Source organism: Cheilinus undulatus, linkage group 21 (assembly GCF_018320785.1).
Source record: "Cheilinus undulatus linkage group 21, ASM1832078v1, whole genome shotgun sequence".
NCBI classification, from domain to species: domain Eukaryota; kingdom Metazoa; phylum Chordata; class Actinopteri; order Labriformes; family Labridae; genus Cheilinus; species Cheilinus undulatus.
Window position 1 is genome coordinate 1761261 of NC_054885.1, and position 17660 is coordinate 1778920.

General features: G+C 42.3%; 1 protein-coding gene across 1 annotated transcript in view; it reads left to right on the forward strand.

Annotated features, from left to right (window-relative positions):
- Positions 1–375: 375 nt before the first annotated feature.
- Positions 376–17660, forward strand: part of grin2ca (glutamate receptor, ionotropic, N-methyl D-aspartate 2Ca) — a 100563-nt gene continuing 83278 nt past the window's right edge. Inside the window, exons 1-2 of the mRNA XM_041778035.1 lie at positions 376–512; positions 9668–10115. Of these exons, the coding sequence (XP_041633969.1) occupies positions 9684–10115 (432 nt within the window). The 5' untranslated portion in view covers positions 376–512; positions 9668–9683. The remainder of the gene's footprint in view (positions 513–9667; positions 10116–17660) is intronic.

Below are 17660 nucleotides of genomic sequence, written 5' to 3' on the forward strand. Positions count from 1 at the left end.
ACTTCTGTTGTAACTGTCAGCCGCTCTGGTGAAAGTTAAGCCACTCTCTGCCATTACCCACTCTGACCCGGCGCTTTGCATTGTGGGTAACAGTGGGCGAAGCAGAGTGGTCCGATGCATACTGTGAAATTTCCCAAATCAGTACGTCCTCTGGGTATTTTTGTCGTACTGCAACTTTTGCATTTGTTCGCAAACTGCATACTACATTTTAGGCAAATCAGTACGCACTGCTAGTATAGTAGGAGAATTAGAAAACTGCCACAGAACCTAAATACACAGGGAGTGATTGCAGACAGAAAGACAGGTGTGACTAATGAGACTCAGGTGAAACTAGTGAGGGAAACTCAGGCAGGAAGAAAACTAGAATCACACACAAGGGAAGGCAACTACAAAATAAAGCAAGAGCTGTAACAGGCAAGAACACGGGACAAGGGGGAAGATATCCAAAACATAAGAAACACTGTGGAGCAAGAAAACAAACACAGGGAGTACAACTGGACATGAAACAAACTGTAAGTTCACCTAGGGCACCAAAATGGCTAGGTCCGGCCCTAACTACATAAAAAACGTAACATTTTGTAAGTCATATTAAAGATGATGCGAACAGTGTGCTTTGAGATTTTGGTGGATTCTGGTGGATGCACTGGCTGCTGCAGATGTAAAAGTTTGCTGGTGGCTTGTGAAAGAAAACAACTAAAACATATCTTTATCATGGCTATGCATGGTTTTATTTTGTTATTTTTATCTTGATATTGAAAAGTTATGAAGGAGCATACTGCTCCACCCTAGAAGCACGCCTGCTCAGGGTGAATGCAGGTGTCCTAACAGGGCTAAAGTCTGCAAAAAAAGTCTATACTTTGGGAGGGGGATTCTTATGACCTTAAAGCTGACTGAGTGCATGCATATTAACCACCGAATGATCAGTGTCCTGTCTTTAAGTGATCCCCTTTAGTTCGTCTACATGACTCATGCTGACTCTGGTTTGTAGCAGCGTCATGACGCTAAACTCTTCCTGCTCCAACAGGATGTACTTCATCTCTGTGGCGTCAGAGCCAAACACGCCGTCTGGGTGTGAGTGCTTAGAATCAGGATGGATGGACCTCGTCATGCATCCTCTGTTGTGAAATCTCTCCAACATGGAGTGACGTTTGATCCCTGACTTCAGAGCGATGCCTTCAGCCGTTGTAAACACAGAATATTCTGGAGGTTCTCACAAACACAGATAAAAAGCTTCTTTTTTTAAGTGTCTGTTCACGGATTCTGCTGACTTTAAAGAATCCAGGGGTCAGTGCCAAAAAAAATCTCCAGAGCCAATCTGCACAGGCGCTGCGTCACAGAGCCGACAGCTCAGGGAGAATCCAAACATTAGATAAGGTGTATTGAAGCTGCTGTAATCCTAAGTGGTTTTCTCTTGTTATTTCCTCGCCGTGGTATTAGACGGCGTGTTGACGGTACAGAGCCTCGCCAGAGTTATTGATGACTCACTCCCCGTTTGGTTTCATTCTGTATCCCGGCTTTGACCTTCATATATCTGCCTCAGCTGTTTCCCCGCCTTGATTAAACACACGGAAGGGCGAAGCTTTTAAGCATTTTGACCACGTCCGTTTCTCCCCGTCAAAGACATTAACCCTAAACTACGGCGCTGCTGTCGCAGCTGAAACATGGCTAATGTCATTGAGAGGAATGTGGCGAATGCCCTCTCACGCTGGAGACTAATCAATTTATTAAATGATTTATGAGCCGCTTCCTACCTGGAGAATCACATGTAGGACACAGCATGGACAGCGTCCCACGCATGTGGATGTCTTTTATTTGGATTTCAGCGTGTGACGTGAAAAACAATCACATGATAAGTATTCAGGAGACCCCGCCACCCAGCTCTTTACGGCTCGCCTCTTTAACCCCATCACACAGAGCGACTCTGCATATCCTGTTTACATCAACATGAAATAAAAAGTACGGCTGCTCCTCGAGGTCAGGACTCGTCTTAATAAAACCTACCATTGTGCAAGTCCACCAGGACATATTCTTAAATACTGTAGTGCCATTTTTGGGAGTATTTTTATTTGCTTTACATCAATATAACTCTTATATCCCAAGTTTTAATAAAATGTATTGACTTATGTCTTCACCACTATAATAAATTGCTTAAAAGTGCAATAAACCTAAAAAAAAATGAAAATCATTTTTGTTTTTTTCACATATATTTCAAAATACAGAAATTGCACAGCTGTATCCCTCAAATTTGTAAATGTAAAAATATCCTTTTGAACCACAGGAAATTTATTTGGAGTCTGTACATAACTTGCTTTTTGAGATAGAGTCAATTTTGTAACCTGTAAAAAAATTGATCCAGATAAGTAGTTAAGACTCTTCATCCAACGCTGTAATTAGTTCAAAAGCTTCGCGCCAGCTCTAAAACTGTTTGGCACGACGGGGGTTTTGCGAATCCATAACTACATATGTGTGGAAGTGTGTCAAAGGTGTGTGTGATGGATGTCTGGTGTGTGTGGGTTGTGTGTCTGAGTGTTTTTGTATAAAAGTAGGGGTAAAATGAGAGCGAGGGCGAGTATGTGTTCTTCTGTGTATTCGATGGAAAAAACTACAACTCCCACTTCCTGTTGTTGGGGTGGGGAGCCTATGAGGTAGGACACCTAAGGCCCAACTCGGGTGGAATGTATGCGGAACGGACTCCGCAGAGGTCCATGCAGACCCAAAGCGGACGTCCTCAAGGCCTGTGCACGCAAAGCTCAAATTTCGCAACCACGTGGACTCTGCTCCACATACTGGCGTCACACAAAACACTGCTCGGCATATGTTTTTCACATTGACCCAAATTAAATGTGACACCGACCTGCATTTTGTTCCTCTGTGCAGCGTTGATGGGTGAGCGGTGACTCCAAGAGTGGATCATCAAAGTTTTCATGTGTCATTTGGAAGTATTGAAAATGTTTTTCCCCGTCAATACTTCACATGTCCTTCACCAACATGGCATACTCCCCTTCCTCGTCTCTTGTGGCATTTAATGGCTGTACACACCACCGTCTCTTAATTTTATTGCTTTGCAAAGCCAGCAGGCTTCGTCAGTGTAGGACGCAATGACAGAAAAATGTAAACAACAAACAAGGATTGTGGGAAATGAAGGATTTCACAGAAATTTCACAGGTAACTACTACGCGGCAGTGCACTTGACTATGGAAGCTCTGATGACTGCTGACGTTCCGCGCGGAGTCCGCTCCGCTCACAGAACGCTCGAGTATGTTCTTCTATGTATTCCGTGGAAAAAACCACAACTCCTGGGCAAATACGCCACTTCCTGCTGTTGGGGTGGGGACACAAGAATCATGTGACAGGTCATGCCCACAGCATGACAATGTTTATTTCAACGTAGGAAGTGCTGCGAATAACCGTGGTCTCGTTTATAAAGATTTTTGTTATGTGCATTTTATTGTGTATTTTTACAAACCCATCACTGCAACGAAAAAGCGCTCTGACTCATGGAGAATGTGTGAAATGTTAGTGTAACTCCCCAGATTTTATATGCAAAAAGAATGATCCATCTATCTTATCCGGTTTCAAATCTACCGCCAAACAAAAATGGATATGCTTATCGTAGCGCCAGCGCTACGCTGGGTTCTAGAGGGTTAAAGCTGATGATGCTGATTATTCACTGATGTGGTCGTCATATGTTGTTGCATGAGGAGGTACATGGGGATGCAAAGCTCTGGGGCTGCAGAAGGATATCACCATTTGATGATGTATAAACTTAACTGATTATGTGGCTGGAGCTCTGCTTCTGTTTGTTTGCCACATAATTGCATTCCCTATGAGCTGGTTATGCATGAATGTCTCCATGCACAGTTGTGGTTTTTGGGGACTTGTAAAGCTGACAGATTGTCCAGATCCATCTTGCAAACCCTCAAGCTGATACTGCATATTGATGATGACTTGACCAATCAGTGCCCTGAGGATACAGGTGTGGTTAAACTGAAGTCCATCCCTGTAAACAATGGCAGCTGGTGGAGAGAGCAGCGTGGCTGCAGCTATAGCAGCAGTTTGATCAGAGCTGGACATTTCTTCAATAAAGGAGGTCAAAGAAGCACAGGTAAAGATTTTCTTAGTGGAAAAAATCTTTTTGCTCTCCTGACTGATTTCAAAAAGGGTTTAATTCACAAACTGGCTCCACTGATAGTGAACAAGAGTTGAATAACAGTAACAGTTGCATGTACCGTATTTCTTATAATAAAGCCTGGGAGTCAAACCGCCGTGGTACGATAAAAGATTAACCCCAGAAAAAACACACTGCACATAGAAACAATTCAAGTCTGTGTTTATTAGGGTAGTGGTTCTCAACCTTGGGGTAGGGACCTCCTTGGGGGTCACGAGACACTAAGAGGGGAGAAAAAATAAGAATATTTTTTAAATTCCACTATTGCCACTTTACACCAGTTTGCCAACTTTTAACCAGTTTTCATCAAATATCCCCACAAGTTTTAACACATTTCCACCATTTAACACTTAATTTTGCCATTTTAAACCCTTTCACCACTTTTTCTGCCTGTTTTTGCCACTTCTAAACCAATTCTTGGCATATTAGCCTAATGTTGCCTCTGCATACCCATTATCGCCACTATCAACCCCATTTTAACACTTTTTATGCCCATTTTTCCCATTTCAACCACATTTCACTATCTGATATGCCCATTTTTGACAGTGAGACCAATTTCTGCCAATATCTTCCTATTTTTTCTTTCTCAGTTTACACTATTTTTCCAGTTTATATCGATTTTACGTCCCATTTCACCAAATTTCCCACCATTTTTGCCAATTTCAAGCCTTTCCAGCCACTTTTTAATTCCCTTCTACCCCTATTTATGCCCATTTGTGCCACTGTAATCCATTTTTGCCTTTTTCGGCCATTCTTTGCCATTCTTATGCAACTTTTGCCACTTCTAACCCATTTCTGCTACTTTTAAAATCCAATTTCACCACCTTTTCCACCATTTTTTGCCATTTTTAATCCATTTTAATTTTTTTTTTAACAAAATAGATTTACATTTTTAAGAAGGCTGTATTCTACACAAATTATTTTAAAAAGAGACTTGTTTCATTGATAAGAGTGGGTTTTTTCCAGGTTAAATATAAAATATGGATATCACAGCTTAACTTTACAACTGACCATGATTATGCTGACCTCCATGGGCTCCCAGTTTGGCTGGGCCCCAGAAAGCTCTCCTCTTTTTCCCCTCTTATGGACACCCTTGTCCTCACATGACTATTCTTGATTGTGCATGGCTGTGTTCCACCACCTTCAGGTAAAGTGGGGGTCCCCGGTCTCTGGCACCTTTATTTTGGGGGTCACAGGCTGAAAAGGGAAACCCTGTATTAGGGGAATGTTGTGGTGGATGGATCCTGCAACGGGACGGACTATTCTCCATCCATCCACTTTCTATACTGCTCATCCCATCCAGGGTTTCCAGGGCTGAAGCCTATCCTACTGAACTGGTTACCGGTCAATTGCATAGAGACAAACAACCAGACATGCTCACACTCACACCTACGGGCAATTTAGAGTCACCAATTAACCTAATGAGCATGTCTTTGCTGGTGGGGAGAAGCCAGAAGAAAGGCCCAGACTGGGATGCAAACCAGGAACCTTCTTGCTGTCCCTGCGTTGTTCTGCATTATTCAAAAGAGTTGGAAGGAAACCAGGAGGGGTTCCTACATGCAAGCAATGCAAGCCCAAAGAGGCTACCATACTTTAGAAACTAGACCAAAAACTCCTCGCTGAAGTCGATCATGAGAAAAGCAAAAACATCTTTTCAACCAAGAAAATCTATCAATGTGTTTCTTTTTTTTAAATTAAGAAATGTCGTCCAGTTCTGATCAAACTGCTGCTATAGCTGCAGCCACGCGGATCTTTTTACTAGCCACTGTTGTTTACAGGTTTACAGTGTCCTCAACTAAATCACATCTGTATCCCTACATGATACTGACTGGTCCAGTCATCAACAGTACGCAGTATCAGCTTGAAGTTTTGCAAGATGGATCTGCCTGTTGATAGGCATGAACCATGGGTCAGCTTTGCAAGTCCCCCCCCCAAAAAAAACAACCAACAACCGACAATATTTGTGAGGAAAGTTGCAGGAAAACAAAACCCAAAGTCAGTGATGATATGCATGGAAAACATGGAACCACTAATGCACACACCAGTTTCCTGCAACATCCAGAACAATGGTCCCTTTGCAACCTCAAGGCACTCAAAATATGCCTAATTTATTTTTCCTAATCAATGAAAATCTTGTATCATTATTTTCCAAATTTCCTCAAGGCCAGTCTGCTCACTGGCTTGGATGTGAGTATACACCGCAGGTACAGATGGACTGAAACACATGGCAGGTAGTTAGATTGCTAGCTAGGTAGGTAGGTACAGCTTAAATATTATGGGTTTAGTTTCACAGACCTTTTTATTTCCTTGCAAGATCCAGGAACACTGCTGCAAATTTCCTGCTTTAAACAAATTTAAATCGAGTAGCATAGCAGTAGCTCTTCACACCTATAACGTTTTAGATAAGTGGTTCTCAACTGGTGGGTCTTAAAGTGGGTTGCAGAGCAGCAGTGTGTGACAAAAAGTCTATGTTGCATGGACGCCCTGTGCAAACATACATCCATAAGTTTCATTTTACATGTTTCATTTATTTACCAGGATTTTAAAAAGCGAACTTTGACTGTTTTCTTAAGAAATGCACATATTTATCTGAGATGACAAAGCTGGTTCTCCCTTATTGATGTTTTGATTTTGGGATGTAAATGGAAATCAGCCAAAATCCACTTATTCTGCAAAATCTTGCACAATCATGTGCATATTTGTGGGTGCTATCTGTTCTAATCATGATGGGATTAAAGTCTGAAATGAATGCATTAGATATTTCAATCACAGTGCTAATAAAGGCGTTCATAGCTGTCACCTGACACGTCCTCTGGGGGAAATAGATGAGAAAGTCTTTATTGTTCCTAAGGGACAATTCTGTTTGCAGCAGAAATCCATACAAGCTGCACATGCATCATAAAAATACATCCATGTTAGACACGGATGTCATCAGTGTAAACATGCAGTGAGATTGAGAACATGACTCCTGCAGTCCAAGTGTAGATTGAAGTGTTAGATTTGTCCTCCTGGCCTCAGTAAACCTCCTCCCTGACTACAGAAGTCTAAACTCTGCATGCAGACGGTGCTGAGGGTCTGAAGCAGAAAGACACTCCTGAAAATGAGCACAAACACCGGCCAACGCTCCGTCGTATCATTCAACCACCGTTTATCCACTTCCTGCCTTTTCTGTTGTGGTGTCGCTCACTGCTCCGTCCCTCACAGGAAGTAGAACAGGGAGCGAGCTGCAGCACTGCCACGCTGAGCCCTGTGCGGTATCCAAATCTCTTGATAAGTTTATACACTACAATCAAGCCGTAGGCCATGACGCCTGACCGGGATTACCAAGGGATTACAATATATTCACCCCACTGGGATTCCATCACATGGTGGATCAGATCTGTGTGACAGGAGACCAGTGTGCAACGCTCCCTCAGGGCCACCAACACCACTGTGACAGATTTGACAAAGAGCCTAAGTCCGTCTGACAGCTCGACACAAAGCAGCGTCTGGCTACGACCACGCTACGAGGGTTGACATCACGGCGCGCTGCCATGAAACGTCTCCTCCATTACCGCCACCAGGCAGAGGAGAAGCAATTAGAGCGTCGTTGAAGACGTTGGTTTGGCTGAGAGGAACTGGTCTGAGTCCAGTTTGTTAGTAAAGCAGCTTTGATTTTCCCTCTCTGTAAATGAAGACTTTAATGTCAGAAATAGAACGGGACATAATGAAACGATGCATGGCGCTTATTTGCAGCCATGCATGCAGAATCTTTGGCAGATTATGTCTGAACGCTTTGGGCCCCTGAAAAAATTAAGCAACAGCATCAAAAGTAGTGTCACGAGAGGAAAATGATAAATCCTCTTGTTCTCCATTTGTTGCATTAAACACTGGACACCATCTGTTGGGTTGGAGCGCTGAATACAACAGCAGCAGGGTGGCAGCTGCCTCCCTAAGACGTAACAGCCTGGCCAGAGCTTCATGTCGCACGCTGACACGCTCTAAAAATACGACTCCGGCCTCTGATAATGAGCTCAGAGTACGGCCGGGCAGCCAGGACCAAAAACCAGACCACTATAGAGATCAGGAAAAAATGAAATGACACATGGTTGTGATCAATGCTGATATGATTCTGGTGGAAATTAAAATCACAGCAACATCCACAGAAGTCCAACATACCCAGGACTGAGGCATCTTTCATGTTAAAGGCTGCAGAAAAAAATCCCAACATGTCTGGATTTTAAAGTTATTAAAATGTTCTTTATCCTTGAATAGCAAATGTTTCACAATGACTGAACTCTCTTTATTTTAACCTCCTGACACCTGAGCTTGTGTTTGTTAATGTGGGATAATTTGAACCTGATACCATTACAAGCTCAGCCTTGTCTTTCCAAAAACAACATTAATTCCCCCAAATTTCAAACAAACAAGTTAAATTTTCAGTGAAAAATTCTTTAACATATTTTTAATTATTCCCATAAAAATCACCCTTAGATTTCTTTAAATGTTCCTCAAATGTTTCAGTGAAAATTTATCAAAAAGCCTAAATTTCAATAAAACTTTGCTCTTTAAATTTCATGTAAATACCTGAAAGTTTTTAACAAAAAAAAAATCTTAAAAGCAAACTCCCCAAAATGTAAAAAAAATATATATTTCCCAAGATTCCATGAAAATGACAGAAATTTCTAAGGACATCCTGCCTCCCAATCATTTTTTTTTTAATTATAAAACACATTCCCAAGGTTCCTTGAGAAAACCTAAACATTTCCAAGCAATTTCCTCCCAAAAATTACAAATACATTTCAAAAATTTACACAAAATATCAGAAATTTTCCCCAAAATGCCCCCAAGCATCAAAAACTAAAACAACCAAATTTTCATGCAAACACTCAAATTTTTTACTGCAAGAAAACTTCCAAAGAATTGCTCAAAATATACCAGAATATCCCAAAAATATTCCTTGAAATTAACAGAAAATTCCACAACATAAATACCCTGATATTTCCATAAAATTCTGCACATTTCCCAGGACATCCTGTCTCTCAATTCCCAAATTTCCAAACTTAAAAAACACATTTCCCATGGTTCCCCAACATTTTGAAACATTTGAGCCGTTTATGATCTTTCTTCATATTTTTGACTGACAAAGAGAAAGTTATACCCCTGATAGTGACAGCTCCACCCACTTTTTGGATTCTGATTTTTGAAGTGTGTGTTGACACTGTCACATAGTTTTCAGTAAACAGTCCAGGCAGTGGTGACTGTTGCAAAAGCATGACTCATGTATGACGATGAAGGATAGCTTGGGTGAAGAGAGGATGGGACGTTGCAATAGTCTGAGCGGGGTGCTAACGTGTGCCTGCTGCAGCCTCTCTGCTCGGTCATTCTTCAGATTAAACTTGAATCAAAATCCGTCACACACTCTGTCAGGATCACAGAGTTTTCCGACAACATTCCAGAAACCAGTGTAAACTGCTCTTGTATCTAACAGCCCTGTCCTCTCTGCCCCCCCTCCTCCAGGCAGTAGGTGACTGAGATGGGCGTTCGTCTAGGCTGTTTGAGCGACTCCCCGTGGTGGCCGCCGCCGCCGCTGCTGCTGCTGCTGCTCTGCACCCTTCCCGGCTGTTCGGGAAGGCCGTTCGGGAATCCGATGCCCTCTGTGAACGTGGCGGTGGTGTTCAGCGGCTCGGCCTACCAGACGGAGATTAAGGGGAGGTTAAGCCGGGAGAACTTCATGGACCTGCCTCTGGAGGTGAACCCCATCACAGTTCTGGTCAACAACACCAACCCGAGGGCTCTGCTCACCCGAATCTGCGACACCCTCTCCACCAACCGCGTCCATGGCGTGGTGTTTGAGGACAACGTCGGCTCGGAGGCCGTGGCACAGATCTTGGACTTTATTTCCACTCAGACAGCTGTGCCCATTGTTGGCATCAGCGGAGGATCTGCTGTCGTCCTGCCATATAAGGTCAGTGTGGGGACAGGGTGGGGGTTGGTGCTGGGCCGGGTGGGGATTAAAACACTAATTGTGGAACTGTCATGGCTGAATTTGATTGCATGCTGGTACCACACATCAAGATGACTCACAGTTTACACTCAGTTTGATTTTATTGCATCTGGAATGTTGGAATATTTGTATTTTTCACATATTTTGGAATCTGAATGAGTAAACCAGAGCATCACAGCTGCAGTTTCATCTTTCAGGACAAATATGCCTCATTAATGTCCTGCTCTAAGGGGCTGCAAGATCTAGTCATTGTACATGTGGATCCAATAATGCATCAAACAAGGTACAACATGTGTCCAAAATGACAAATACAGGGGAAAAGCTGATAAAAAAAAACACAGGATGGATTTTGATCATCAAAATCGCCCTTGAGGAGGAACCAAGGCCCAATCGAGGTCCACACCTTTCAAAAAGCCCATAAATGTCTTTATGTCAAGACAGTGCATAAGAGGATTACTTTGGCATGCAGTAAAAATAATGTATGATTGCTCTCAGTAGAAGCGGCTCCTGCATGCACAGGCTTTCTTATGGTTTGGGTTAGATCTAGTTAGTCTATCCACCCGTTATCCTTACCTCTTGTCCCTTTCAGGGTCTGGGGCAGTGTTAATTTTGGCAGCTGTTTTTAATTTTAGTCTTAGTTTCAGTCTTTAAATGAAATGCATTTTAGTTTTAGTCACATTTTAGTCATTTCTGTCCTTTTCCGTTTTAGTCTAGTTTTGGTCCATAAAAATCCTCACATTTTTGTCTTTACTTTCAGTCAAAGCATTTATTCTCTCTCCTAAATCTGGTACCAAATCATGGTAGTGTGTTCTCTGCCAAACCTGGTTTCCCTGCTTTCTACAGCTGAGAGGCAGAATAGATACAGATGCGTTGCATTTTGACAGTTTTACCCACATTGGAGAAATATCACAGATTTTGAATTTCCGACAAAAACTACATTACATTTTAGTCTAGTTTTAGTAATCTTGACAAAAACCAAGCTTAGTTTTTGTCAGTTTTAGTCATCACAGATCCATTTTTGTTAGTCTTCATCTAGTTTTTGTCATGGAAAAAAAAGGCTGTCCACTAGTAGTTTCAGTCATAGTTTAGTCCACAAAATTAACACTGGTCTGGGGGAGCTGAAGCTAACCCCAGCTATCACTGCTGAGAAGCAGGGTGCATCATGGACTGGCCACCAGTCGGTCACAAGGCTGACAACCAGGCATTTAAAGCTGTACATTCTCTGATATTTTCATCTTAACTTGACCAATTCTTACCCCTGATATGGACAGATGCTTACTTCACATAAAAGCAGATATAGATCGATATTTACATCCTATATTGGCCAATATCTACAGGCAATCTAAGACCATCTCTACACTGATACATGTCAAGAGTTACAGCCAGTATAGGCTGATATTTACAGTTAATACCGGCCAATCTTTATGGCTGATAAAGGCAGATTTTTTTTACTAAAAGAGGCAGATATTCAGAGCTGAGTTACAGCTTATACAGGCCAATATTTACAGCTGAATAAAGCTGGTTATAAATCTAATATGGGTCAGTATTTACTGCTGATATGAGCTGATATTTAGAGATGAGCTTGGCCCATCTTTACATCTGATACAGGTTAATATTTACAGTTCATATTGGCCAAATTTATGGCCAACAAGGGCTAATATTTAAAGACGATATAGGAAAATTCTCCAGGCCACAATACTCAGATATTAAGAGATGATCCAAGCAATGAATGAAGTCAATGTGGTCTGATGTTTACAGCCAATAAGAGCTGATTTTTACTGCCTATATAGGCTGATATTTACAGTCTGGGCACTTTTCAGCGTCAAATGCAGGCCAAGTGTTACAGCTGATATAGGCTGATACAAACACTTTTACTGATCACAATTTATGGCAGATATAGGCCGATATTCAGAAATGATACAGGCAAGGATGTGACCAAGAGTTATAGCTGAAATAGGCTGATATGTACAACTTAATATGACCAGTTTTTAGTGTCAATATGGATGGATACTTACTGCAGATAATAGCAGATATAGATCAATATTTACATCCTATATTGAACAATATTTATAGGCAATCTAGGCCCATCTCTACAGCAGATAGAGGCTGATTTACCGTTGTTATTAGCCAATATTTTTGGCAGATACTGGCTGATTTAGGCAGATATTTACAGAATATCTAAGCCTATATTCACAGACAATCTAGGCCCAGAGTTACAGCTGAAATAGGCTGATGTTTACGGTTAATACTGGCCGATATTTATGGCAGATATTTATACCAAAAAAGGCAGATATTCAGAGATGATGCAGGCGTGTATTGTTATGTTATTGGCATATATTTCCAGCTGATAAAAGATGATAATTACAGCATTTATAGGTTAATTTTTACTGTTGGTATTTACAGCTAATATCAGCTGATAGCTGATAAGCATTAAAAACTTTATTCCTTCACTCTCTGACCCGTCTAACCCGTGGACTTCATCAGGACCAGGTATTCAGGACTCTGTGAGCATTTGGCACATTCCTGCGTTGCCACAGTTCAAACTCTTTTCCTCATTTCAGGGTCATAAAATGTCCATAAACTACATTCTGAGCATCTTGGCTGTATAAAAGCTCTACATGGTAAAACTGAGAGTACTGAGCACAGAAATGAGAGTGATGCTCTTAATGCCGCTGTGAAGCCTGAGGAGTCTGATCAAATCTCCATGTCATTTACACTGATATCATTCCCAGTCCCATCTCAGCGCTGCTCCACAGAAAGCTTTACAAAGTAATGAAGAGAAGAAATGACAGCACGAATACAGATTATCAGTGTTTAACAGCAGCAGCAGAGATGCCACGAGCTGCAGAGAACCTTTGGGTTGTAAATCTCCTGTAATTTCCTAATGTTATAGGCTAAATGACAGACTCTCGCATTCATGCGCTGAAAGGGGCAAGCCAAAAGCTTTTCATCTTTCCTCGCTGTCATCCCCGCTTCTAACAACGATAAATTCAGAGTTTTAGGAGACGCGGGCCAGAGCTGCAGACGGATCAATCTGAGAGCATTAGGAGGAAGCTGCAGAGTATTGTGGCATACAAACAGAAACACTGATAAATCTCACATCAGGGATGGACAGGGGCAAGGGTGGTATCAGATCTTTTATTTAGATCAGGATGGACCGAGCACCTCTGCAGAAAAGCAAACATCAGGGAATCTATAAAGAGTCAAGAGCATCTTCAAAGACTCCATCCAGGTCGAGCTGCAGGTGTTCACACCTGTGCCCTCTGGCAGAAAGTGCACAGGTGGAAGCAGAGCCATGAGACTGAGGTCTATTTCACACAAAAAGCTCGGTGGACTTAGTGCAATTCAGCTCTTTGACGGTGCACATTCGCACCCACACCTATGGCCAATATAGAGTCCAAGTAACCAATAAATGCTGCTCTAATGAGCATTATCTCTGATCATTCACACCGCCCTTCACCAAATGAACCAACTGACAATGAGAGCAGAGTTAGTGTCAGCATTTTCATTGTTTTGCTGAGCAATTTTCACTAAGAAATGTGTTTTTTATATATAATGAGGAAGGTTTCTGCCAGACAAATTCATCAGATTAAGAGAGCAGATGCTAAAATGTCATTACAAAGCAGCAAACAGGTATTTGAAGCTGCTGGTGCCTCTGGAGTCCCACCAACCTCAAGGTGTAGGATCCTCCAGAGGCTTGCAGTCATGTATAAACCGACTATTCAGCCCCCACTAACCAATGCTCACAAGCAGAAACGGTTGCAGTGGGCCCAGAAATACATGAAGACTCATTTTCAAACAGTCTTGTTGACTGATGAGTGCCGTGCAACCCTGGATGGTCCAGATGGAGGAGTAGTGGATGGTTGGTGGATGGCCACCATGTCCCATTAAGGCTGTGACATCATCAAGGAGGGGGCGGAGTCATGTTCTGGGCCCGATTCATGAGGAGGGAGCTGGTAGGCCCCTTTAGGGTCCCTGAAGGTGTGAAAATGACCTCTGCAAAGTAATTAGAGTTTCTGACTGACCACTTTCTTCCATGGTACAAAAAGAAGAACCGTGCCTTCTGTAGCAAAATGATCTTCATGCATGACAATGCACCATCTCATGCTGCAAAGAATCCCTCTGTGTCATTGGCTGCTATGGGCATAAAAGGAGAGAAACTCATGGTGTGGCCCCCGTCCTCCCCTGACCTTTAACCCTGTTGAGAACCTTTGGAGCATCCTCAAGCTAAAGGTCTATGAGGGTGGGAGGCAGTTCACATCAGAACAGCAGCTCTGGGAGGATATTCTGACATCCTGCAAAGAAATTCAAGCAGAAACTCTCCAAAAACTCACAAGTTCAATGGATGCAAGAATAGTTAAGAAGGGCTCCTATGTTAACATGAACTTGGCCTGTTAAGATGTTTTTGACTGAAATAGCTTTGATGCTGCAGATTCAACACATGACCATTTTCACTTCTTTACAACCTATAAAATGTTTGAAACTCTACACTAAAATAGTTATCATTGGGAGGTTTGTTCCATAAAATCTGAATCATGCTCCAACAGTTGTTGAATTTAAAATTATACTGACTGTCATTTGCATCGACTATTTAGGAAAATAGGAGAAAAACATAATTTGCATAATAATTTGGAATGCAGTGTATAAATCAGTGTTTGCAGAGGCATGTGATCAATAATTGATGGTTTTTCAGTGAGTAGAAAGGACTGAAATATTTCAGGGACTGTGGTGAAGGTCAGAACGAAAGCACTCATTCCTCTGGTTGTCACTGATGGATTAAACCGTCTCTACTGCTGACTCATCTCGTTTTGTATGCAGAGTGATGCAGCATCACCTCTCAGGTGAGCTCAACAGCAGAAAAGATGTTTGTGACACAAAAAAAGCCGTCAGAGCTTCCAGAGCAGCAAAGCTTCGTCTGTTAGAGCGTCACCGTGAGGATATTTAAGCGGTTAGTACAGGGGTGAGAGTGGGCCTCCCCTAAGAAGAACTGGTCAATTCAGTGGACCTCCACCCACAATAAGGATTGAAATTTTAAAAAATAAAACAAAAACATTTCAAACATTTATATCTAATCTTTAAACATTTTTAACATGAATATATGTTGGATATTTTGGTTTGCAAATGTCCTTAAACATCTGCCTTTCCCTCTTATTTAGTAATAATGCCATTAAAAAATACCCCTAACCTGATCCTCCTCTTAGCTAAGGATCAGGAGAGGAGGGCGGCAATTTCTTCCAAGCAGGGTGGGCAAACTTGGGGGCGGGGCTAACTTCCCACATGACATCTTTTCAGGCTTTTCTTACAAAAATATGGGCCCCTGGCCTGTCCACAATCCCCTCCAGTACCAGAAAAATCCACTCTCTCCCCCCTCTCTCTCTCCAGCTTTCAGAAAATGTGTGCTGAAACAAGCCGTTCTCAGATTTTCCCCTCATGATGTCATGTGTGGAGTTAGCCCCACCCCCAGGTTCGGTTGCTCCTCCCCGCTTGGAAGAAAGTTCCGCCCTCCTCTTCTGATCATCCTCTCAGCTGGAAGTGCCACATCAATTAAGCCACATCTATTTGCTGAGAGGGGCGTGGTCAGGGGCGGAGTCAGACAGGTCAGTGACATTTAAAGCCACAGACACAGAAATGGCTCGTTCTGAGCAGGGACCTCTGAGACCAATATAAACTTGTCTTTAAAGGGTAAAATATTTCCCCAGCTCCTTTACACTGTCAGCATCTTATAAGTTGTCCTTGTGTCCTCAAATCCAAAGAACTTTTTATAATTAACTTTGGATTCAGGAAATACACTCCTGAATTATGATATGGATGTGGAATTCTTCTTGCAGACACCCTGAACACACCTGTAACCATGCTGAAGGATGACGTTATATCTCCCTGTGCTTCAAAGACCTGATCTGGGCAAGTTTGTCTAATTAGCCTAGCAACAAGAGGGGGCTCTCTGATTGGAAGGTCAACAAACCAATCACAGAGCCAACAAAAGATCAATTTATTCTCTGAAAAGAATCCAGTTTTGAGGAAAAATTGCAGAATAATTTCAGTATGATTCAAACCTCTCTCTGCTTCAGCTGTGCATTCACCAGAAGTCCATCTTTCATGCTCCGAGGTCGTGCTGTGTGGTGTGTGTAAAACAAGGAAACAGTCATCAGACTGATGATGTCCTTGCTTCATCTGATTTGTCGCCCGCTCTCCTGTCATCTGCATCCATTTCACTAAACATGTTGGTTGATATTGCCGTCAGCACGGCTTCTCAGGGGTAATAAAAGAGATGTCACTTAGCCGTTAATGCCTCCTGCTGCTCATTTGCTCTCTGACTATTGGAACGTGAGGACAGTAGCAGCAACTCAATCATCATAAATCTCCCCATAAACACATGTGATAAGAGATGGCCGTAATTATAAAGGCTGACAGCTGTTAAAATGAAGAAGTGCTTTTCATCAGTAATTAGCTGCTGAATGAAGTTAGGACCATTAATGTATGCTGTGAAGTGAACACATTAAAAGTGCCTTATAGGACAGTGGGAGCATGCATGATTAATGTGGGCCGTCCCAGTTGGAAACCAACTGTAATCTGGTCCTACCCACTGAGGTACAGGGTCTCTGATAGACACCTCATTGGCCCGCCTCACATGATAATTACATTTGACCAATAATCTTTAACATGGGTCCCCCAAGCTCTAGAAGCCCCCTGGTTTTACATGTTTTGAATCTTTAATAATTAATTATTTTAGATTTAGATTAATGACACCCATTTTTCAATCATCAGAAAAGCCACTGGTCTCGCCTCTTTAATTATAGCCTATAGATTTACCAGGAAATCTCAAAACTTTGTTTTTAAAGTGTCAGGTAGGAGGGGCAGGACAGGGATGTAGACAACAGGTTTCTTAAAGTTATCCTGGAAGGATAACCTGAGGGAAACTAAACCACTCTGCTGTGAAGCTGAAAAGGAGCAAACCTCTAGGCATGGGCGTAGCACAGGTCACTAGTTAACCTGATGAGCATGTTTTTAGTGGTGGGAGGAAGCCGGAGAACCCAGAGAGAACCCACGCATGCATGGGAAGAACATGCAAACTCTGCACAGAAACGCCCTGACCAGGGACCTTCTTTCTGTGAGGCTGTTGTGCCTCTGTGCAGCCCAATGAAAAGTGTGTTTTTATTTTTTTTTCTTAGTAATTAGTGTCATTATTGAATCAAAAGCAACTAAATGAATCAGTCAGCAGACTGAAATTTGTATCAAATAGAAAAAAATACATTACTGCTGTTTCTCCCTTAAATTAATTAATTAATTTGGGTGGTTGATCGGTTGGTTGGTCGGTTGGTCGGTTGGTCGGTTGGTGGGTTGGTGGGTTGGTTGGTTGGTTGATTGGTTGGTTGGTCGGTTGGTCGGTGGGTTGGTGGGTTGGTGGGTTGGTTGGTTGGTCGGTTGGTCGGTTGGTCGGTTGGTTGATCGGTTGGTTGGTCGGTTGGTTGTGTTGATTGGTTGGTTGGTTGGTTGGTTGGTTGGTTG